Source organism: Topomyia yanbarensis, chromosome 2, assembly GCF_030247195.1.
Source record: "Topomyia yanbarensis strain Yona2022 chromosome 2, ASM3024719v1, whole genome shotgun sequence".
Taxonomy (NCBI): Eukaryota; Metazoa; Arthropoda; class Insecta; order Diptera; family Culicidae; genus Topomyia; species Topomyia yanbarensis.
This window is the reverse complement of record NC_080671.1, coordinates 147,269,066-147,293,356: the sequence shown is the minus strand read 5'-3', so window position 1 is coordinate 147,293,356 and position 24,291 is coordinate 147,269,066. Positions and strand designations below refer to the sequence as shown.

Here is a 24,291-nt window from a genome sequence, read left to right as displayed (position 1 = left end):
CTCTATATGTTCCAGAACTATAGATGAGAGCTTTTTGTGAAAAAATGAATTACGCTTGTTCTGCATCAAGCAAAAAAATTGATAAATTCAATGTCATATCAGTTATTTTTCTTTATACGTCTTCCAATTTTTGAGTTCGTCTCCCATGGGTCACTTACCATGAATCTGACTCAAAAATTAATGTAGATTCAAAATATATAGGTCTCATCTTTTTTGAAAATACCCATTTGGAGACGCCTCGTAGCTCATAAATCTCCTTACAAATTGATTGCCTAAACTACAATTACCGAAAAATTTGTGATTTTTTACTGGATTTATCAACCATTTCTGCTATCCGATGTGATTGGCTACTAGGATTAACGTGTAATATACACGTTAATTCTAGTAGCCAATATCCCTTTAACGACCATCGCATTCAAATGGGTTTACACAAAAGTAGTCAAAAAAGAAATATTGAATTTCAAAACATGAAATGGCAGGAATGGATTCAGCGACCCAAAATTAGTTAAAATCCGAATTTTTAACCACAAATACCATTTTTTATAATTATGTCACAACTTTGTATAAACAGGCGCCACTTTGCGTCGCGTCGTCTCAATTAGTTTCTGAGTATACTTTTTGGATATTGTCTATATGTACCCTAAGATGTTTTTTTTTTATTCAAATCGTTTATTTGATAAGGCACGTTGCGTTAGCTTAAAGGTGCCAATTTTGTTTTGTTTTACATTTTAAATTGCTTAAAACTAGGGGATTACATATTGATTTTTTAAAAATGAAACTAATGCGATTTTATAGCTATCTTATATATCTACACAAGGGGATAATATTGTTTTCGTAAGATTAGGGGGGTCATTTAGTTTTTGTGGCAATATGGTTTGACATTTTTATCAGTGAGATTATTGGAGCAAATAATGTTTAATTAAGGGGGACAATTTTTTACGACTAACTTAAAACTAGGAATAACTAGAGGGCATGATTGAATTTTGTAAAGATTCGTAATTATAGTTATTTTTGTGGGTAGTAGAGTTGGGCAATTTCAATGAGATTATATAATATAATAGTTAAAACTAGAAGAGACAAGAAGAGCTAAATGCTTCGTGATGATATTGGGGGGGGGGGGGGGGGGGGTAGGGGTGTTACTTCTGGGTATAAGAGTCAGGGGAGGGAGGGTAGACAAAGATGGCAGGGAGAGAAAATTATTTCAGTTTCAGGCATCGTGAGATCAACGGATGGATTACAAACTCGGGTGGCCTTCATCAGGGGAATCATGTACTGGGACGCCGGGTGGTCCTCCTCAAGATGGCAGGGGTTTTTCCAGACGATTTCGTAGTACGGCTCAGATGTGGATCGGCTACATTTCTAGTTAAGCGTGTTATGTTCGTGCCGTAGGTCCCGTGTTTGTTGGCTCATTCGATACAGATGGTTTGATACAGGTGGAAGAGCGTTCTGAGAATGATAAGGAGATAACAAGGGGCAGTTAGACTTGTATATTGATGGTTTTCACAAAGGTGTATATAAGGGACATATAGAGAACATCGCGGCTTGCCAGCACATCTCGAACCGGGACGTTGGTTGGTCTTCCTCGGGCCCGCAGGGTATCCATTAGCCGAGACCTAGCGGAACTGTACTCGGTGCACGCCCAGACAATGTGCTCGATGTCGTGATAGCCGTCGCCACAAGCGCAGATACCACTATCCACGAGCCCAATACGCCGGAGATGTGCATCCAGCGTGTAATGGTTTGCCATGAGTCGGGACATCACACGAATGAAGTCACGACCCACATCCATCCCCTTGAACCAAGGTTTCGTCGATACCTTAGGGATTATCGAATGTAGCCACCTTCCCAGCTCCCCACTGCTCCACGAAGTTTGCCAACTTTCGAGGGTTCTCTGATGAGTAATACTGAAAAATTCGCTGAAGCAAATTGGTCTTTCGTAAACGTCTCCTTCTAAGGCACCCACCTTAGCTAAGGAGTCTGCCTTCTCATTGCCCGGAATGGAGCAATGAGAAGGGACCCATACCAAGGTAATCTGGAAAGAGTTGTCAGATAAAGCACTCAGTAGCTCCCGTATTTTCCTCAAAAAATACGAGGAGTGCTTGCCTTGTTTCATCGAGCGAATAGCGTCAATGGAACTGAGGCTATCCGAAACGATGAAGTAATGGTCTGCGGGTAATGTTTCAATGACTCCAAGGGTATACTGAATGGCAGCTAGTTCTGCGGCGTAAACTGAAGCAGGGTCACTGAGTTTGTAGGAGGCGGTGAACTTTTGATTGAAAATACCGAAGCCAGTGGATCCTTCGAGGTTTGATCCGTCAGTATAGAACATCTTAGAACAGTCGACTTCTCGGAATTTATTATAAAAAATGTTTGGAACCACTTGTGGGCGTATGTGGTCCGGAATTCCACTAATCTCGTCTTTCATGGATGTGTCGAAGAAAACAGTAGATTCAGAAGTATTTATGAAATGCACACGGTTGGGATTGTAAGAAGAAGGGTTAATATTCTGCGCCATGTAGTCAAAGTACAGGGACATGAAACGGGTCTGAGAATTGAGCTCAACAAGCCTTTCGAAATTTTCAATCACGACCGGGTTCAAGATATCGCATCGAATGAGCAATCGATATGAGAGTTCCCAAAATCGATTTTTCAACGGGAGAACGCCCGACAGCACTTCGAGACTCATCGTATGGGTCGACTGCATGCACCCTAAGGCGATACGCAAACAACGATACTGAATTCTTTCGAGTTTGATGAAATGTATGTTCGCGGCGGAGCGAAAGCAGAAGCATCCGTATTCTATTACCGACAGTATCGTTGTTTGATACAACCTAATTAGGTCTCCTGGGTGGGCACCCCACCATGTTCCGGTTATTGTACGAAGAAAGTTGATCCTTTGCTGGCATTTCTGTTTCAGATACCGAATATGGCATCCCCAAGTACCTTTCGAGTCGAACCAGACCCCTAGATATTTTACTGTGAAGACCTGAGCGATAGTTTGACCCATTAATAGAAGCTGTAGTTGTGCTGGTTCACGCTTCCTTGAAAATACAACTAGCTCAGTTTTCTCCGTGGAAAATTCGATACCCAGCTTAATAGCCCAAGCAGACAAATTGTCCAGGGTATTCTGTAATGGTCCTTGTAGATCGACAGCTTTGGGTCCCGTAACAGACACCACGCCATCGTCTGCAAGTTGCCTTAACGTGCAGGAATTGTCAAGACATTCATCAATGTCGTTGACATAGAAATTGTATAAAAGGGGGCTTAGACATGAGCCCTGGGGAAGGCCCATGTAGCTAAATCGTGATGTCGATAAGTCACCATGCGAAAAATGCATGTGCTTTTCCGACAACAAGTTTAGTAAAAAGTTGTTTAAAGTCGCTGAAAGACCATGCTGGTGCAGCTTCTCTGAAAGAATGTTGATCGAAACTGAATCAAAAGCCCCCTTAATATCTAGGAACACTGATGCCATCTGCTCTTTGCTAGCATAGGCCATTTGAATTTCAGTTGAGAGCAACGCAAGACAATCGTTCGTCCCTTTGCCTTTGCGAAAGCCAAATTGTGTATCTGACAGTAAGCCATTTGCTTCGACCCAATTGTCGAGGCGGGATAGGATCATTTTCTCGAACAACTTCCGGATACAGGATAGCATTGCGATCGGACGGTACGAATTGTGGTCGGAGGCTGGTTTTCCTGGTTTTTGGATGGCGATGACCTTCACTTGTCTCCAATCGAGTGGGACAATGTTAGCCTCGAGAAACTTATTAAATAAGTTCAACAAGCGTCTCTTGGCAGAGTCAGGCAGATTCTTCAATAAGTTGAATTTGATTCTGTCTGGCCCCGGAGCTTTATTGTTACACGACAAGAGAGCAAGTGAGAACTCCACCATCGAAAAAGGTGTTTCGTTCGCGCTATCGTGAGGAGACGCGGCGCGGTAAAACTTCTGTGCCGGGGCGGAATCCGGACAAACCTTCTTGGCGAAATTGAATATCCAACGGTTTGAATATTCCACGCTCTCATTAGTACTGTTTCGATTTCGCATACGTCGGGCTGTTCCCCAAAGAGTGCTCATCGATGTTTCTCTCGTTAATCCGTCGACGAACCGGCGCCAATAACCGCGTTTTTTGGCTTTCATCAAACTCTTCATTCGCTTGTCTAACGTCGCGTACTGTCGAAAACTAGCGGGTAACCCGTCGTTCCGGAAGGTCTTAAACGCGGCGGCCTTCTCTGCGTACACGTCTGAGCACTCTTTATCCCACCAGGGATTGGGAGAACGTTTTTGTATGTTCGCGCCGGGTACTGGCCTAGTCTGAGCTTGATTCGCGCTGTCGAGAATCAAGCCAGCCAAAAAGCTGTACTCTTCCTCCGGAGGAAGTTCTTGGGTAGATTCGATGTTGTCGGATATCGCGGCAGCATAGCTCTTCCAATCGATATTTCGTGTGAGGTCATACGAAATATTGATTGATTTCAATGGCCTTGAACCGTTATTGATTGAGACTACAATCGGCAGATGGTCGCTGCCGTGGGGATCAGGAATTACCTTCCACGTGCAATTTAACCGCAGCGATGTTGAGCAAAGGGACAAGTCTAAGGCGCTCGGGCGCGCTGGAGGAGCAGGAATCCGTGTCATTTCACCCGTGTTTAAAATTGTCAAATTGAAGTTATCGCAAAGATCCTGAATTAAGGAAGACCGGTTATCATCATAGAGGCAACCCCATGCTGTACCGTGAGAGTTAAAGTCTCCTAAAACTAGTCGCGGTGCTGGCAGAGATTCTAAGATGTCTTGTAGCCGTCGGTGCCCAACCGCGGTGTTGGGAGGAATATATATGGAAGCTATGCAAAGGCTTTTGCCTTTGATTGTCACTTGACAAGCGACAACTTCAATACCTGTTATCGAGGGAAGGTTAATTCTGTAGAAGGAATAGCACTTTTTGATCCCCAAAAGCACTCCTCCATAGGGGGTGTCTCGATCCAGGCGAATAATATTAAAGTCGTGGAAGTTGAGATCTATGTCGGAAGTTAACCAAGTTTCACATAATGCAAATGCATCACAACTCAAATTATTTATTAAAATTTTGAAGGAATCGATTTTCGGGATGATACTTCTGCAATTCCACTGTAGAACAGTGATCAAATCCGTGACCTCGTTCGATGAGTTAGCCATCGAAGGATACAATCGCTGAGAGGAGGGGCCATTTAGCAGTCAACTGCTTCAAAAATGTTCTCACTGTAGGGAGAAAAGCTAACATAAGACTTTTAATAGGATCAGTAATATTGAAAGTTTTTATTATCCAGTCCACTATGTCCGAGAGTTTTATAATTCCAGTGCTGTGATTACTCTCGAACTGAAACAAAGGAACACTTGGGATTTTTGATGTTCCTGGAAGTGCTGGGAACTCCTTCTCTGAGCTTAATCCTCCGAGACCAGGAGCTAATTGCTTCGGTTTGGTTGCAACACTTCCAATAGATGTGACTTTCGGAGCCCCCTCAAGGGACACCTTCTGGCCTTTACAAGGAACTTTACGAGAGGAAGTGTTCCTCCTCTTCCTATAAATTCTAGGCACCCTAGTAGATGTTCCCTCTTGTGGGTTACCAGCCTCGCCCTCGTCAGGAGGCAAGTGAGTATAGATGTTTGCTGAGGATGGTGGCGTAGCATTCTTTAACATTTCTGCGAAAGAATGTTTGGATCGTCCCGCAAGGGAACGTTTCAGTTTATCCCCGCGTAGTTTGTACGCGGGACATGCCGAGATATCATGCAGACTCTCCGCACAGTAAGGACACTTTTCGGCTTGCTTACTGCACGAATCATCTAGATGATTCTCCCCGCATTTTTCACAGCGGGCCTTGTTGCTACAATGGGTGGCTGTGTGACCCAGTTGTTTACACTTTGTGCAATTCATGACCCGCGGCACAAACAGACGCACAGGCAGACGAACCTTGTGCAAGAGGACGAAATTTGGCAAAGCGGTACCAGCGAAGGTCACCCGATAAGAGTTTGATTGGGGGTACGTTTTTGAACCATCCCCCGCAACTACTACTGAGTGCAAACGTTTGCACTCAAGTATTTTAACTGGCTGAAGTAAGCGGTCTCTGAATCGGCCAACCCCGTACTTCAGCAGATCCTCGCACGTCAAACTCTCATCGGTTACGACGCCTTCGGATTGTACTCTTACAGCCGGAATATACACGTTATAATCCCGCGTAAAGTGCTCACAGCAAGCAATATCGTTTGCCTGCTTTGAGTTGGCTAGCAACACCCTTATCTTGTCCGAGCGGACCTTTGAAATTTCGGTCACAGCCGAGAACCGTTCCGTCAGGTCTCTAGAAATCTGAAGAAGATTCAGTGATTTAGTCTTGGGCCGAAAGAAGACCACAAATGGACCAGTTGAGAGTTCTGGATAGCATTTGGGCCGGGGGGGAGCCTTAGAAGTTGAACCCGATTCAACTTCCATTTGACCATCCGGAGAGGGAACCATAGAAAACGTCAACGCACGGGGTCAGCGCCCGCGCAGACGGAAGAAAGCAATAAATGTGTTACAAAAGACAAAAACCACTTAGCTTTAAACTGGTGTCCAACGACGAACCGATCCAGCTTATACAGCTGGCTATTGTTTAATCCTCACACGCGAACAAAAGACTGAGGACCGAACCGAACTGGCAAAATAACCTTGAATGCGGATTAAAACTATTCTTTATCGCCTCACACAGCACTACGGACTAGAAAAAACAACCTCTGACTCGATGGAGAGCTCGAAAACGAATGACCCTAAGATGTGTTAATAATAAGAGTAACTCTTGCAACTGATGTATATTTATGAAGATTTGATGGTAAAATATTATCACATCCCGTGATATTTGAATTTTAAAACTTGACCAATAGCTTCAAACATTTCTAAACGCTGAAGTGGCGCTAGTCCACGCTTTCTAGAAAAAAAAAACTACTACCAATTCGGCAATTCACAGTTCTTCATCATTGAAAAGCACTAGTAGATTACCGGGTATTGCGCTTTCTGGATATTTCGTAGACTTTTATTTTATGTTGTATAAGGTATTCTATTTTTCAAACCAGACGATCGTATTGAAATGGTACGTTCAACTTCCGCGAATATCACTTACAGTTGCTTATCGGAATATTCAAACTTTCTGGACAACGGGATCTGATTGCGACTAAATATGGTCGGTAAATAGAAGACTTTATTTTAGGTTTATAAGTTTTTATTCACACAACATGTTTTACGCGACTTGTTCATTCTGTTTGTATATAAATCATTTCCTTTATTTCCTTAAATTGCAAGCTAGCTCATTAAGTGACGAAAATAAACAACAGCTCAAAAATGGCGTTTGATACGATACAGCATACAAAAATGATTCTTTGGTGAAGTACGAAAAGATGATTTTTTTTAATTGTATTTGTGTTGTACGTACGTACTACTTCCATGTTTCGCTTTAATTACAAATTTTAAATGTCATTCAGTATTCAAATTAAAACAATTCTAGAGAAAATTTTCAATAGGACGTAAGTAACAATGACAGATTCTCTTTGAGGTCTTTCTCTTCTGTTCATTACTCGGGCATTTCAACATTTACTACTCTACTCTTTGCATAGTATTGTAGTAAAAACCGTCGGCTTTCGATATGTACTGGAAAATTAGTACAAAGTGTTGCAATGACGTCGTAATAAACGACAAAGAAAGTAAACAAAGAGAGGCTCTCAATGTTACTTACGTCCTATTGAAAATTTTCTCTAGAATTGCTGCGTCAAAAAAGTAGATGAATGGGGGTCGATCGGTGTATGAACGGCCCTTTATCGAAATGTTACTTGAAAAAATGATGCCTACGTTTGATAATTTACTACATCTAAACGCACACATATAATCCAGTAAAGATCGAGAATTGCGAATTAAATGATAGTGATTAGATCCACGAAATCTGTAGAATTGTACATTTAAATACCAAAACTACTTTAATCGAATAGTACCTATATCTAGTTACCGATTACCGATGCACTTTGAATCGGAGCAATCAATAGTGCCATTCTGAGGATTGTTTTCCAACGGCAAATACTGTGTGGTACACGAGCAAACGCTTATCATCACTACCAACGATAAAAAAAATGAGAAACACACTTTAATTAAAGTGCAATCGCACTCGTTTGTATACCTTCGACTAATATGTACTTATCATGAGCAGTTCCGTGCTGTCTCCACAAAAGAGAAACAACAACACCATGACTGAACGGTTCCAACACCGCCCGCATGCTATCTTATCATTGTCCATGCAATGAGCACCTCGATAAAGGCAATAAAACGATTTGTAATGTGTGCTGCAAAGATAACTAGCGTAGAGGTTCTTTCGATGGTTTGAGTCAGCATTAGTGGTGAAATATGGTTCGAAAAACCCCTGTGAGGAGTGTGAACCATCAATAACACTTCTTGTCCTCTAAGATTCAAAATTACACCACTTTGGATTCGTTCATTGTCTTTAAATAACCGATGAAATAATTGATCTGTTGTGACGTGCAAGAATTGCGAAAATCTTCAAAATTCATTACGGAAATGCTCACGCAATTATTATCCCAGTTTGCAAGCCATCGTTAAATTGCTGAGCAGCGGTATGGGTTTCAGGAGCTTATTGACAATTAAAAATTCTTTTCAGATATTTGAAACATAATTTAACTAGCACGGAAATAACGACAATATATGAAAGATGTGAATGTCTACCACTTTTAAAAGGCATAAGATTCAGAAGGCTACGGATCCGTTACATTCCTGCAGATATATTGAATATTGTATATCTACATACGTAAAAAGAATACAATTCTTGGGAAACTTAGTGTTCTCTATCATTCAGAATTTTTTTGTTATCTCTTTTCGTTATCTATTTTATGTTGGATTGCATAGTACGTGAACGTTTCGGCCTAATCAGTCGTTCCTGAAGGTAAGTGCCGCTCACTTACTTGCTATGTAGGGGAACCCGGAGCTATTCGGACCTACCTAAGCAAATGGTCCTTTTAGGTTAATAGATGTGAAAAAAATAGTCGGTCACAAGTCCATATTGTTAGTTTGAAACCTAAGTTACAAGGTACCAAGCCATAAAAGTTCATTTGCACCACTCCATGGCAGCGCGAGGTGGCGATTTGCAAAACTCTACGTTTTTTCATCCTTTTACAATGTATGGGTAATTCGGACCTCTCTACGCACAGTGGCGGGTCTTCAAACAAAAGTCGGACAAAACCTCAAATGTTACCTAATTTGGCTGAAAATCACAATTTAAGCTAATTTTGAGGTGCTGAGTTCATTTTTAATGTCAAAAGTCGTAAAATATTAAATGCATTTTTCCATGCAGTGTCCTTTCTTATAACTATGATCCCGTTTTCATGGTAGATTTTCCGTTACTGTTCACCAATGCCAGCAATATCATAAAAAATGAAGAACACTACTTTAAATCCATTATATAACGTGTTGGTTTACTGTAGATTGTCTAACTATTTTACGCAAAACACCATGCGCCTCCATATCAGCAAGAATGCTTCAAAATCTCCTTAAACCTTTTTGCGCACCTATGCGCAGAACGAGACCATGATATTCGAAAAGTAGAGGTTATTTCTCATAAAATGTATACTATGTGACCGTTCCGAAATTATTCCGAAATTTGTACAGAATACATTAGTGAAAAAAGTATTTTTGATCTGACCACCTCAAACATATTTAAACGAAAAAGTCATAGTTCCAAGCAAATTTACCAAATGTATTTTATTCAATGACCAAGTTCTTTCGTTCCTCGACACAATGAAACTAGTTGTGCTAAAATCGGACCAAAATCAAAAGAGCAACATGCGTTTGAAGTGAATAGAGCAATGGTGGTTTCGGAAATGAAAATCATTAAAAAGTCCGGAATTGGCTACGTTTTAACTCATGTTAAAAATCGTGTTCTTAGCCAATGATCATAAAATTTGGAATATATATCACCCAATACATGACAAATTTAGAAAAAATATAAAATATCAATATTTCAAAAATAATTTTTTGAGGTTTTGGCCAGCCTCCAGCCACTGTGCTACGGGGCAATTCAGACCGTCATTTTTTTAGTTTTTTTATAATGTAACTATATTTACCTATAAAATATTTATTAGAGAAATTCCTTAAGAAACAAAAAAAAATCCGCTACAAAAACTTAATTTGATTAGTCACAGCTATCCATTGGCGCATCATGTATTTTCCTTGCTATGCCGTGTGCAATCGCCCGCGAAGCCGCAAGCCGCTAAACGGAGTTTGATAGAATAGAGGGTCCGAATAGCCCCGTACGCTCATTTCGCACAAAAGTGGTTAGCGTCTTGAAAATATCTGTGCTTTCACCCAAACAAAAATCATTCCATAGAATAAGAGCCTCAAGCTTTCTGAAATACATACCTTTCATTTTTTCAATTTTATTTGTTGCTTTAATTACAATTTTTGCATTATAGTGATTTTTGTTTTGAGGATGGCAAAAAATGAAACACGTTCTATCGCCTTTCTAAACAAAACAAATAATTAGATTCTGCTATCAAAATTAATGTTTTAGAATAGCGGTTCCACGAAGAAGTACGACAGACAGAAAGTCTTACGATTTTCTGAGAAATCAAGGGGGTCCGAATTACCCCCACTGTTCCTCTATAGCTATTATCTAACTAATATGTATTTCTTGCACGAATGTATATTGTTGAGCGTTTTTTTGAAAATTCCAGTGAAAGTGTTATGTCTCTATGTGATCGAAAAACGGTTGGAAAATGAAGAAGACGTAGAGTCAATAATTATCTTGTGTTATAGACGAATTTCGCGGCAAATCGTATTTAGAGTTCGCAGCACCCTCTCAGATTTTAATGAAACTTTCTGTACATGACGACATTGTCACAAAAAGCCACTTTGCATACTTTGCTTTTCCAAAAATGATCTAGACTGTCTTTTGAAAAGGGTCAAACTATTTAACCATTTTTTTCAAATCATTATTCAATTCAATTCAATAGTCTAAAAATGACAAATCCTGCAAAAAAATGTTGTAGGAGTTATGTAAACAAAATTCGTCAAATTTTTGAATAAAAATATTGAAAAAATTCTTCATCGACTCCTATACTGAAAAAAATCAATTTTAAAAATTTAAAGTCGATTTACAAAAAAAAAACCATTTCTGATTTGGATTAAATTTTGCTCCAAGATAGGTAATTATGTTCCCTACCTACCGTCAAAATTTCACTTGGGCACTTTCAAAGAAAAAAAGTTATTTGAAAAAACTTTTCCTTGTCCAAACTGAATTTTTTTCTTCAGTATAGTTTTATCGAAAACTAAACCAATGAAAGTCATAATCACCTCAGAATCCAATAAAACTCCGTTTGTGAGAAGATATTGTCTAATTTAGCAACTAAGTATATTTTTATTAAGGGGTACAAACCTTTTCATTTTTCATAAAATCAATTGTTTTTATTGCTTTATCTGGAAGTACAACTCTTCGAGAATGTTTTCCCATAGAGATCCGAGAAATAGATCGAAAGTTACAGCGCTTCCAAGCGCGCTTCGTCTACCAAGAGCAGTGGTAATTCGAAATTTTAAATTCGATTACCTCGAAATGTCGTTTTACTTAAAGTGGTTTTTCCGTGATCACGATTGCCGAAAATCTACTCAATCGATTTTCTTAATTTTTTTTTCAATTAATCGTAATTAATTTTTCTCGTACTCTAACGATTGATTTTTTATACTTAAATTTTAGTTTCATGGATAAGAATTTTTAATGCAATTTTTAGAGCTCAAAACAGCAATTTTTTACTAAAAACGTTCTCGAATTCATTATTATTTTTTAAACTAATCGTTAAGGTACGATGAATACTCATATACTATTGTTTTTCAATCGTGATCACCGCAAACCTTTTAAATAAAAAAGGGTTTCGGGGAAAAAGCCATAACTCCGCCAAATATCAATATATTTTTATAAACTTATGCTTGTTTATTTCACTGAAAATTTTACTACCAAAATACTATAAGTTTGATTTAATGAAATCATTGCTTTATGCCTTTACGCATATTCAAACTTTCTTGACATTTTTATCTCAAAAAGGTATGTAACCCCTTAATCAAGAATCCCATTGAAAAGAGTTTATGTCATTAAACAAATATTTCATGATTACTTCTTTATTTTCTTGTTTAATGCTCAGGAAGAATCAGAGAAAGAAATAACCACCACAACATTATGTATTCAATTTTACATAATTATTTATTTATTTTCATATATAACGTTTGACTCAAAACTATCTTCATGCATGCTATTTTGTATTATTTCTATACGAGGAAAATATTTTTGGTTCATCTTCTAAATTAGAATATCTTTTCGCATCTACTTTGCCGCCAGGAATAGGCACAAAACTGTGAAATTTTTGAGTATCAGATATTGTTTAGGCGTTATTATACAGTTCTTAGAGTTCTCCTGACATTTTGTAGTACTGTTCAATGAATATGTAGCAGAAAATTGTTTTTTGATATTTTTATCAGTTTGTTTAATTGCCCAGTTAGATAACTTTCGGGGAGCCATTCGCTTGAGAGTGCCATTTAATGTCATTCTGCACTTAATTCGTACTTTGACTGGAATCTACACAAGCTTATTTTATATTGTGCTGCTACACCATCAGACATAAAATAAATTTTAGAAAAGTTTGTCAATTATTTCATAAAATTTATCATTTTTCAGATGAACAAATGAACTGCAGTCTTCCAGTTTTTCAGTCTTCATATAAGTTTGTTATAAATATATATATATATATATATATATATATATATATATATATATATATATATATATATATATATATATATATATATATATATATATATATATATATATATATATATATATATATATATATATATATATATATATATATATATATATATATATATATATATATATATATATATCAAATTCGTTACTGCTACTTTTTGCATATATCAGGCAACTAGAATTTGAGAAAATGGATTCTGAAATGATTATGACTTTCATTGGTTTAGTTTTCGATAAAAATACACTGAAGAAAAAAAATCAGTTTGGACAAGAAAAAGTTTTTTTCAAATAACTTTTTTCCTTGAAAGTGCCCAACTTCAGATTTTGACGGTAGGTAGGAAACATAATTACCTATCTTGGAACAAAATTTCATCCAAATCAAATATGGGTTTTTTTGTAAATCGACTATAAATTATTAAAATCGATTTTTTTCGGTGTAGGAGTCGATTTCCTATAAAAAATGCAAAATAATGGTAAGCCCTTTTTGGACGCCAGCCATTCATTTAATCTCTCAGTTTGAAGAATTTTACAAGATAAAACAAAGGAATTGGTAGATTTAAGCTAATGAAACCGTGCCTTATCAAATAAATGAACTGAATAAAAAAATGTGTTTCTAAGCCTTGAGATTATTTTAAAAATTTTACATATAAAATCCCTCATATAAAATATTATGCGATTTTTGACTTTGCTTTAAATGATGTAATTTTATTTTATCGAAGTAGATAAAGATGTATCAACCCGAGGACATTTTTTTTTATTTTGCTCAATGCTCATGCATCGAAATTCATTAAAAGCTAGAACTAATGTTGAAGAGACTTGACCAAGATTCTCAGGGAATATCCAAATTGCATTTTTTACCGGATACTTCAAGGGATATTCAAGGGTATTACAAACAAGCTTTTGTTAAATAAAATCATTGGTGGCCGCGGGCTTAAGCAACATATTACCGTACAACATGGAGATCTGCAATTATTTCGATTATGATTTGAAATCCTTGAAATGTTCGACCGCGATGATGATGATGATGATGATAGAAGTAAAATAACCGAATGTTATTGTTTCAAGATTGTATCACATGAGTATATTCAAAGGATCTGGACAACAACAAAAAAACAAAAAAAGTTTATTAGGTTACTCTTATACTTACTTCCTCTTTAGTATAGTAATGATTGCATATTGATATGTTGACTAGTCAACGGCGATTATATAACAGTATCTCAACCGGTTTTGAATATGATTAATATACATAAAATACTGTGGGCTCTAAACGGCTATGCAACAATGCCCTTCACCGCTTATAAGAAGTGGTATTGAAAAAAATCTTAGCAATGAATCAAGTTGTTGTAGAAATCAGTGCTGTTAATGGCATACATATATTTACTAACCTAGTAAATAATGCATTGAGGAACATTATTAGAGCTGCGTATCTTCAATCTTTTCCCAATGCGTCGAAGTCTCTTGGGGAAATTTTTCCGTACACCTGCACCTGTCTATGACTCGGTCGACACTCATATTTGGACGAATTCTCTGTAATTGCAGGCACTGTAAGACGGTGTTTCTTTGGGTATCACCGGAAATATTCATGATTATCCGTGTTGTTTTCATGATTCTATTTATGTTACGAGCACATAGTTAACTGATCCCTCATACCATCCGCTTTTGGTACCGCACAATGGAAACAGATGACAATACTATCGGTATTGTTCAAAGATAGCCTGTTTAACGGTGCCGAATGTCTAATGAGTAAAGGAGTAGGTTTGCCGGAAAAAATCCATTATTCCATCGACTGGCTTTTTCCATTGGACCGAGTGGAAGAAAAACACTTGCACAGGCGTCATTGCTATTGCAACACCTACGACAGCAAAATAATAGTTTCTCATCAGAGCTAGACGTCACATCTCATACCCTAAGATTTAATGTTCAGTCATAAACGTGTTGAATATATCCAGCTTTACCGTTTTCAATCGTTGCTCTGGTGATATTCCGATCGGGCTATAGATAGACCGATTATGCAATTGTTAAATAATTGCACTGCTGTTTGCACTTGCTCAAACGATCTTTTACCGTAGTTTGTCCCATGTAGGTTTGTTGATTGCACGTATTTAATTACCTGTATCTACACAAGATATCAGTAGCTGTTTTTTTGTTGCTTAAATGGTACCTCTCAGCGTAAGGTATGCTGAAGGCGTAGGTTGTGCTAACGGGAATATATTCGAGTTGAATATGACTAATACGAATCAGTAAAATAATTAGACTGAATGAATTGTATCAAATCTAACACATCATCGATTCAAGGCAATAAAATGTTATTGTGTAAGTATGTACTATGATTTTACTGGAAAAATAATGAGTGCATCTCCAGCATACATTCGGCTTTTTTCATTTGTTACAATGAAAATTTACCTATAGGATCTCTGAAATTTTGACAACTTTTTTCGAGGCCCGATGGGCCGAGTATCATACTAATCAATTCAGCTCGACAAATTGAGAAAATGTCATGTATTCTCTTTTTAGGGAACAGAAAAAATCTTCAAAAGCACAAATCAAACGTGGCAATTTTTCTATGACAGTAGGAAAGTCATCTATGGGTTGAAAATTAGAGGTCAATCTGGGTGGCGAACTTCAGACTGTTTAATTTGCTGAGCCCTTCGGCTCCCTTTTACCATTTAGTACCACTCCCTCGTTGAGCTCCCGATATGTTCGCGAACTACACGGTCTAGTCCCCGACGATAAACCTAGCCTACTCCGACTGAGAGTTCACCGGCGAGAGAACAGAAACCGAGCCAACCTGTCCGAAGGTCAGTTTGGCGATTCCGGTGGAGCATCGTGGTGTACTCAGTCTAATCTCCGGCGGTAAATCTAGCTCTCGATGCCGATTCTCCTTTGGGTTTCGCTATATTTTAATTGGGCCACCAGTAAGGTTCCGTGGTCCGTCTGGCGATTCCGGGTAGAGCGTGGTGTCCGGGTCGCTGGCGCCCCGACGACCCATGCTCGGTGCTCTGCGGCAGTCTACTCGACCAGTCCTCGACGGTGGATCTAGCCTACTCCGACGGAGAGTTTCCTCGTTCGAATCATTACACCAATTCCGCTTTAAGACGGTCATGATATGCGTCGCCACTCCGTTCCGCGTTCCAGGTGTTAACGTCGCTTGTCATTTTGTAGAAAACATTGTCAGGATTGATATCTGGTCTTTCCGTTTCAAACATCTTCCTGCGAGTTGCTTCGAACTTTGGATAATCGAAGATCACAGGCCAGAACCGATGACGATACTTCCTGAAGCAGCCGTAGCCCGACAGGAGCAGTGTCAGGTGAAAGTTTAACTCTCTGTGCTTTTTATTGACCCACGTCGACAGGTTTGGGATGACCCGGTAGGTCCACCTTCCTTTCTCATTCCTGCTGCCACCTCGCCATCGACTCACTTCTTACCATCTTCTTAACGCTTCTTGTTGTTTCTCCGATTGTAGTATATGATATCCTCCGCCAGAATGATGCAGATGGGGACCATCCTGGTGATAACGCATACTGCCTCCGACGGCATTGTTCTGTACGCGCTCGCGACTCGCACGGCCATTAGACGGAGCGTCTTGTTCAGCATTTGGTGGTTCCGCTTGGTTTTCAACGCCGCACCCCAGGCAGAAATCCCATATCGTAGTATCGATGATGAAACACTAAATAGTAGACGTCTCGGGCTGCTTTTCGGACCACCGACTATTTCCATGATCTTAGCTATTTCTTTGGTTGTCTTCGCCGACTTTTCGCAGGCGTTGTCGTTTTGGCTGTTGAAGCTCAACCGGTCGTAGATTATCACCCACAATTGCTTCAGTGCACGCTTCGACTCAGTCACGAGCCCTCCAACGTCGATCTGTAACCGCTGAACCTCCTTGCAGTTGCTGACCAACAACACTTACGTTTTGTGACGAACTCTCTGCAGCTGCGTCACCAACACCTCTATTTCTTCAAGTGTCTCATCCATCACCGTAAGTTTCAGTTATCTAGGCAGCCACAGTGTCAAGATCCCAACGTACATCCCGTTTCAAAGAGTTGGACCGAGAATGGAGCCGCTGTGACTCGCATTGACTTCTACCCTTCGCTCGCGTCGTCCAACAGCACTCTGCTCTGAAAGTAGCATAGATAATGATGGGTGGCGCTGTTAAATTCATACTTCTATTTAGATGCCTTCTCGGCGGTACTCTCGAGCACTGTCCGAATTACATGAACTGTTAGTGCTCCTTTGTGGAATACGAACTGCATCTTGGACAATCCGCATTCACCCTCCATGCATTTCGCCAGTCTGTTGAAAATGATGCTTTCCAGGAGTTTGCCGAGTGTACCTAGCAAATATATAAGCCTATACGTGGCCAGATCGCTTCGTGGCTTCCTTATCTCAGCAGCAACACCAGATTCTGTACCTTCCACATCTCGGGGAAGTTGACTTCGTCTGGAGACCTCTGCGGCACTATGCTGAACATGTCTAGGTATACTAGGTTCGCAGTTTTCAGCACCACGTTTGGTATTCCATTCGGACCGGGGTCTTCCTTTGATTTCAGTCGCTGCGATGCTTCTGCGAGCTCATCGTTTGTCACTTGCCGAATGTCCGTGTTTGCCTCTTCTTCTTCGCCGTACGGTGTCGGTAGCCATTTAGTTGGATCGGATTTCGGAAAGAGATACACAACGATTATTTTCAGCTTACCCGGACACACTTCGGCTGGCGTCGGCGTGCCCTTCATTTTCGCTATCACGGATCGGTACGCGTCCTCCCCATGTCGATTTCTCGGCACAGCTCCTTCCAACAATCTGCTAAACTTGTCCGGTGCTAAATTTGAACTACCGTTTTAGGGCGGCCCTAGCCTCCCGAAACACTGCCTGGCGCTCCTCTCTGTGTGGCTCAGATACGATCTGATTTTGAGGCGAGCAGCACATAGCGTACTGAGCATCACGCCCCCCAGTGCGCTGGACACCGTCTGGTGGTTGGCTCCAGTTTTCGCAGCAATGTGACGTCAAAAACCGTCACAATCCTTCTTGTGTGATCAACCGCGACTATGTTCTCGGATCCGCGTGCGGCTTAATTGCCTCATTGAACAGATCTTTGTTGAAGGCATTCTTCTTCCAACTTCCCATCGTCCACTTTCGTCGGTCATCCTACTCCGTTCTGCAGCAGGGTTACGTTGTCTGATACGATAGCGAATCGCCTGGTGGTCGCTATGCGTGTGCTTCTCGCATACTTTCCAATCCATGTTCGCCATCAGTGAAGGACTACCGAATGTGATGTCGATGATAAACTCCCTACCGTCTCTCCGAAATGTGCTTCATTGTACAATCGTACGTCTTACTTAACTAGAGCTGAAGGGTACACGCTCTTTGCTTGGTTACTCTACTGCCCCACTCCACAGCCCAGGCATTGAAGTCACCATTACTGACTACCGGCTTTCTGTCAATTAGCTGCTAAATTAACTGCTCCAGTAATTGGTTGAACTGCTCCACTGCCACTGTAGAATTGTGTAACAGCTGCACAGGAGGACGCTGTTGTTTTTGGTCCTCACGAAGCCTTCATATGAGCGTTCTACCACTTCTTAAATGGAGAATCTGCTCATAACTTGTGTCGCAGCCGTTCCTGATCTATTCGCCACCCAGTTACCGTTCTCAATAGGGACTTGATATGGCTCTGTAATCAAAGTAACATCGCACATAGTTTTTGTCGTAGACTGCCAAAACAGTTGCTGTGTGGTGTCACAGTGATCCAGATTTATCTGGGTTTCTCCATTAATATTGGCCTGCAGTCGCCTTCTTGTAGGCCAGGTGCATTTAAAACCATCCGTCTGATGGTGGTTTCTGTCCTTTGGAATAAAAGTATGCACTTCGGTCTCTGCGAGCAGTCTCTCGCAAGATGACCCGGCGCATTTCCAGCACATCCTGGATCTATCTGGGCCTTTACCAGCCCCTGCCAAATGGCCGAAGCCTAAACACCTGAAGCATTTCTCGTATATTCACTCGTGGGGCGGCTCACAATGGGTATCTCGACCATCCTACCGTAAATTTGCCTTCCTCCAGCGCCTCGTCAACAGCGGTTACTGGTAGACGATTCAGCGCTGTCTGAGTTCCTCCGTACCCCTGCTTTAACCGGATCGTCATGTGCACCTCACCCAGGTTGCACTGTTGCTTCACTACACTTCACAACTCGTCTTCCATCGTGATTTCATCGAGGTCCTTGCACACAATCACCATCTCCGGGTTTAAGGCTTTAACTTCTGCCTTTTCACCTATCGATTTGATAATAGTCTGCTTCAAGGTCGAGCTACTAGTCGCGGTATCCTTCTAGAGCATTTCGCCTTTTTGTGTATGCCTGATTCCAACCACGTTTTCCCTAAAATCCTTCAGCTCCGGATCCTCTCTGACCTTCTTGAGCAGCGCTGCATACGCCGTCACCTCATTGGCTTTGACGAGCACGGCTTCTCTTGTTTTGCACCTTCTGACGAGCCGGAGATTTTTCCTTTTCTCTTCTGCTCCACTTTTCGCTCTTCCTTCTGCTTTTGCTGTTTCCCGTGATTCTCCTTCCGACCTACAACGGTACTCCAGCTTTCTTCCTGTTGAGTGACGTGCTTTCTGTCGACATCAACAGCGTCCTTGAGCGTCTGCTTTTTGGGCCCGTCTGGTCTTCTATCTCTTGGCGAGGTTCTTGTTCTCTTTGGAGTCGCGGAAAGTGGTGTGTTCGCTGCTCCAATCTACTTCGCCTTCCCCTGCTTCAGAGGGACTAGGAAGATAGCAGCCTTAGCCGGCGCCAATGCTCGCTCAGCTACATCAGCCCTCCGCGTTGCCGTGTCATACTCATTCACGGCAGACACTAACGCCCTTCGGATTCTGAGGAGCAGCCCTTATGGACATTGTTTCTCGCATCCACGAACTTGTGGAGCTCCTCCACCAAGTACTTCACTGCCACAACTCTTGGCTTGGGGTGTAACTCATCCCGCTCTGCTCAGACTGTTGCTGCTGCTGCTTCCCCTTTTCTTGTTCTTGCTGAATAACTTCAACTTCTGGTGGTGGTGGTGACCTCACCAAAGCACCTCTGGCGAACGGATTTGCCGCACCTGCTCCCTATGTGTGAAGTTCAATGTTTTTCTCCATTTTATTGGGTCCCAACGCCGCTATCTCCACTCGTTGTACATAGTAGCCTCTTGTGATCCCATGATCATCTAAACAAAGCAGCATGGACTTCATTCTAAAGTTGACACCATCATTCATGAGGTGTTTAGAGCAGGATGGGCGTAGAATCGGGACAGCTCCAACCAAACTAAATGGTTACGAGTTTTGAACGTACCCAGATGCCTGCCAGGGTTTTGTCGGGACGGAGGCAGCCGTGCTATTAGCCTACTCGCCATTTTGAGTCGGTGTCATCCTTCCTTACTCAAGGAGTACAACAGCACGCCTGTCAGCTCAAAGTTGCCAACCAATTCGTGATCCGTGTCCGGTGCGTAAACGAATGCCATGATCAGGATTTTGCTGGCGTCGATCCTGATGTGCCGGTTGGCACTCCAGTTGGGTTAGGGTGCTTTTTTTGTTAAGATCTTAGATTACTGGAATCTTAGGATCTTAGCAGAAGCGGCACAAACTGGCTTCGTCGGAGCTGCTTTCGGAGTTATGGCATTTTTAGAGGTTTAGCAGAGCCCAATCCAAACCCCACCATATCCTAGCAAGACTTCGCAACTCGCAGTAGAGGGGTGAGTGGTTCGTTAAGCCCCTAAACTCCTGTTCTTCCTATCTCTGCTGCCCCCTGTGCGTGTATGTGGGTTGAATTTTGAAATTTACTTGATCCGACTTCCAGTTTCGAAGTTACGGGTTGAAGAGTGCGGTCACAGAGCAAATTTCACTATAAACTGGTAGCATCTTGATGTCCGAATGATGTAATAAATATTAAAATGGGTGAATCATTACTTGGATTTGCGGATTTAGATCACTAATGGCCAATTAAAGCAGCTTTGACTACATTGGCCACCTATGATGCCTCCGCCAAGTTCCTAAGCTATTACACCTATTCCCCAGCGAATTCTTACTAGATTTGAAATGAAAGCTACAGTAATTCCAATGACTGCTATTGATACTGAATTTTGATTCCGAAGCTACGGGTTGGTTAGTAAGGTCACACAGGAATTTCCAATATAAAGTAACCATTTATTTGCCCTGAAGATGAAGGCGTAGACGATAGACAAAATGAAATAATATATGCTAAAACCGTGACCCAAACAAAGTGGTCGTTCTTCCAGTTAGCCATATAAACTGTTACAATCTTAATATTTCAGAGGCTACAGACAATTCCGGATGTGCCGGCTTCCGGGCATATTCCACAATATTAAAGTCACATCGATTCTTCGGTGATGACTGAACCGATTTTCTCCAACCAAGTCTCAAATGGATAGTATAATGTGCAGTTGCGTATTGCATCGCCCACCGCCTTTTCCCCCAAATTACCCTTACACCCCTGTTTATCACGCCCTCACCCCTTGGATCACCCTTACACCTGCATTCCCTTCATCTACCCAGCATACCGAAATAAGACAAAGGATTTTAGACGCATCTTCCACTCTTACTCTACTAACCTTGCTTCTTGAAGCCACGATTTAGCTTGCCATTTTGAGGGCTAATGCCAAGTGATAATGCATTAATTGAAATACAGTGAAGACCCGTTTTACCAGCCCCTTGGTGAATTTTTGTCTGATAAAACGGGGACGTTGACAAAATCGTGACATATTTTTTTCTTACATTTTAAGAAACCGAAGCTCTTAAAATATTCTTCTTTAGTCCCTAGATATAGCCTCATAACCCTTTCTGATTATTTAATTTAAATTTCCCTGAAGGGGTCTAACAGTACAAAATAAAAAATTTTTTTTGCTTATTTCAGATCTCTAAGATAAGAAAAGTATGCTCAAGAGAGGAATTACTCGAATTCAACTTAGTTCGTCTGCTAAAGCTCACCAAAATCAATTTTGATATGAGGCTGACAAAATTGGGTCAAAAACTCGGATGTAGATAAAATCGGGGGCTGATAAAATCGGGTCTTCACTGCAATCGATTAGTTTAAAACAAGCCCGTGCGCGAGGGGAGGATTTTGGGAGTTCAAACTCCTCCCATGAGAATTTTGAAACGTTTTTGAAAATTTCTTACCTCAACTTATTCTATGAGCCGTTTTGATACACACAATGTCATTTGAGTTCGGTCATTCTTGAAACAAGGTGGTGAAAAAACCCTGCGAGGGGGCTGTAAACGGATGTAAGTAAAGTTGGTCGGCATCGCTGGATCGTTTCACATCTCGACATGTTTCGATATTAACAATAGTTATGAATAGATCAGTTACACTACTGAGAGCTCACATAAAAGTAAAGTTTTCAACTTGTGTAAGATATGAAACTGTCGATTTGAAATGACAACAGCAAGTAGCAACTTGCCACTGGCCGGCGCTTCGATCGGCCAGCAACCGCTATACGGGACTTGTGTGCAAACTTGGATACAATGGTGATTCACGCATGCGAACCTGTATGCAATGGTAATTTTCAATGTATTTTCATTTAATTGTTTACACAGGTTTTTCAGGAAAGTTTGTTCTAGCTTATATGTTTGTTCTCTGTGGTTACACAGCAAAGGTTGGTCGTCGTGCTAGCTGCTATAGAGGAATAATAAGTAGGTGTAGGTGAAGAGATCACTCAAGAGTCCGAGTGGCTGAGAACTAAGTAGCTCACAAAAATGGACATCGGTATGCGGAGAAATTCCGCCGTCAGGAAACTCTCAGCACCAGCTAGTAGATAAATAGGAATTATCGCCAACAAGGATAATAAACCCTGCGAAAATGGTTCTAAAGAGATGAATGTAGTTATGTTCGGTACCTCTGGATTGGATCGCGTCTCGGCAGCTGGCGATATTTGCTGCTACAGGTCAGTTGTACCACGAAGGCTGGACAGCAAGCAAGAAACAGCATAAATGGAAAAAAATCACGAACGATTAACACAAAATAAAAAGAGCCAGAGCCCAATTCCTTCTGAAGTAATACATAACGGTGGTCCCGGAAGGATAAGGATTGGGAGGAACAAGATGCTTAGGTTTAGTCTGTAGGTTTGCTACAAACCACCACAAAAAGAATCGGACACTACCATAATCCAACACACGGGCGATGGTGTCTGATCAAGATTCCTTCTCGATAACAGACATTGTCTCAATTTGTTGAGCCGAGTAGATACAAGACTCAGCCTTTCGGGCCTCGGAAAAAATCGTCACCGTTTGAGGGTTTCTATACTCTCCTTATATAAGAAACGAAAAAATCAAAACCCCTCCCTTGAGAATTTTCTACGCTCGGGCTTGGTTTAAAAGTATAGCAGAGAGCATGATTTTGTGCTTTGTTTTAGAATTTATTACTCTTAAAGGATCATTAATAAATTATGTTTTAAGGGGGAGGGTGTACAACAAATTGTTACATAAAGCTGCACACCTAGAAAAAATAGTGTAAATTTACACCTCCTGACCCTGACATATACGAGCATCAAAAATTACTTGGTTTTACGTTTGATTTTAATTTTACATGACATTGAATTTCGTAAATCATGTAATTTTACTCCTCATACAGCGTTTGTTCTGAATGGTAGGAAGTGAAATTTTATGTCATTGCGCATGTAAAGCTGTAAAATTAAACGGAATTCAGTAATGTTCCGTCATTTCGTAAATTACGATTTGTCGAATTGTGTCATGTTTGCAATTACGTCAACGATAAAATTCAGATTTTTTGGTGTGTGTATTACCTAGCATCTTTTTACTGATGACTGATTTGATAGTTTTGATAGATTAAAATTCATTATATTACACGGCCTTGAAAAAAGCCAAATTTGCATGTCGCCGTGGTCGCGTATTGTACACAACCGTTTAATTTTCTTATTTCGTTGAATATTTTGTACAACCTTCGAACTTGCGGTAACCCTTTCAAGATAGCCTTGAATAGTCTCTCTATCTTGAAATGATAAAAATGAAATTTATACAACTCCTTCATCAGAGACAGAAGCAGACGTTTATGGCCAATTAATCCATCCACTGTAACTCGACTTTCCTCTTCGACCAATTTGAAAAGAGACTCACGTCCGGAAGGAACGTCGAAAGCCCAGTTCGAAAGACTGTGAAATCGGAGATCATCACTGTTATCGGCGAAGGAGATTGGGATTTCTTCTCGTTGGCACAATGCTTGGAAATTTACAAATCCAAAGCTTCACATTTGGATAAATCATCGAATGAGTTGGATTTTGCGGTTTTTCTGTTGAAAAATTCTAGCTAAACCAGGAGCTATCAAGTTTTGTGACCAGATCAAACGAAGTTTCAAGTCGAACAGACACGCGTAGCTAAGCTTCGCATAGCTTAAAAAGCGTTCACATGAATAAAATTCCAGTTCGACTCATGAACGATCCAACATAATCACCACCGTATTAGCTCTGACTACTATTTTCCATGACGACTCAACAATGCCGT

The 24,291-nt window shown here is 40.6% G+C and overlaps 1 protein-coding gene across 1 annotated transcript; it reads right to left on the bottom strand.

Moving 5' to 3' along the window:
* Nucleotides 1-16,234: 16,234 nt before the first annotated feature.
* LOC131679835 (uncharacterized) lies at nt 16,235-16,774 on the bottom strand. Its single transcript, XM_058960584.1, has 2 exons — nt 16,710-16,774; nt 16,235-16,577 (listed from the first exon to the last, which is right to left on the bottom strand). The coding sequence occupies exons 1-2, from the start codon at nt 16,772-16,774 to the stop codon at nt 16,235-16,237; spliced, it is 408 nt and encodes a 135-aa protein (XP_058816567.1).
* Nucleotides 16,775-24,291: the final 7,517 nt, after the last annotated feature.

Coding starts and splice junctions, on each gene's coding strand:
- LOC131679835 (XM_058960584.1), bottom strand. CDS start 16,774: ATGGATGAGACACTTGAAGAAATAGAGGTGTTGGTGACGCAGCTGCAG. Junction 16,578..16,709: donor CAGAGAGTTCGTCACAAAAC/GTAAGTGTTGTT, acceptor GAGCTTCAACAG/CCAAAACGACAACGCCTGCG.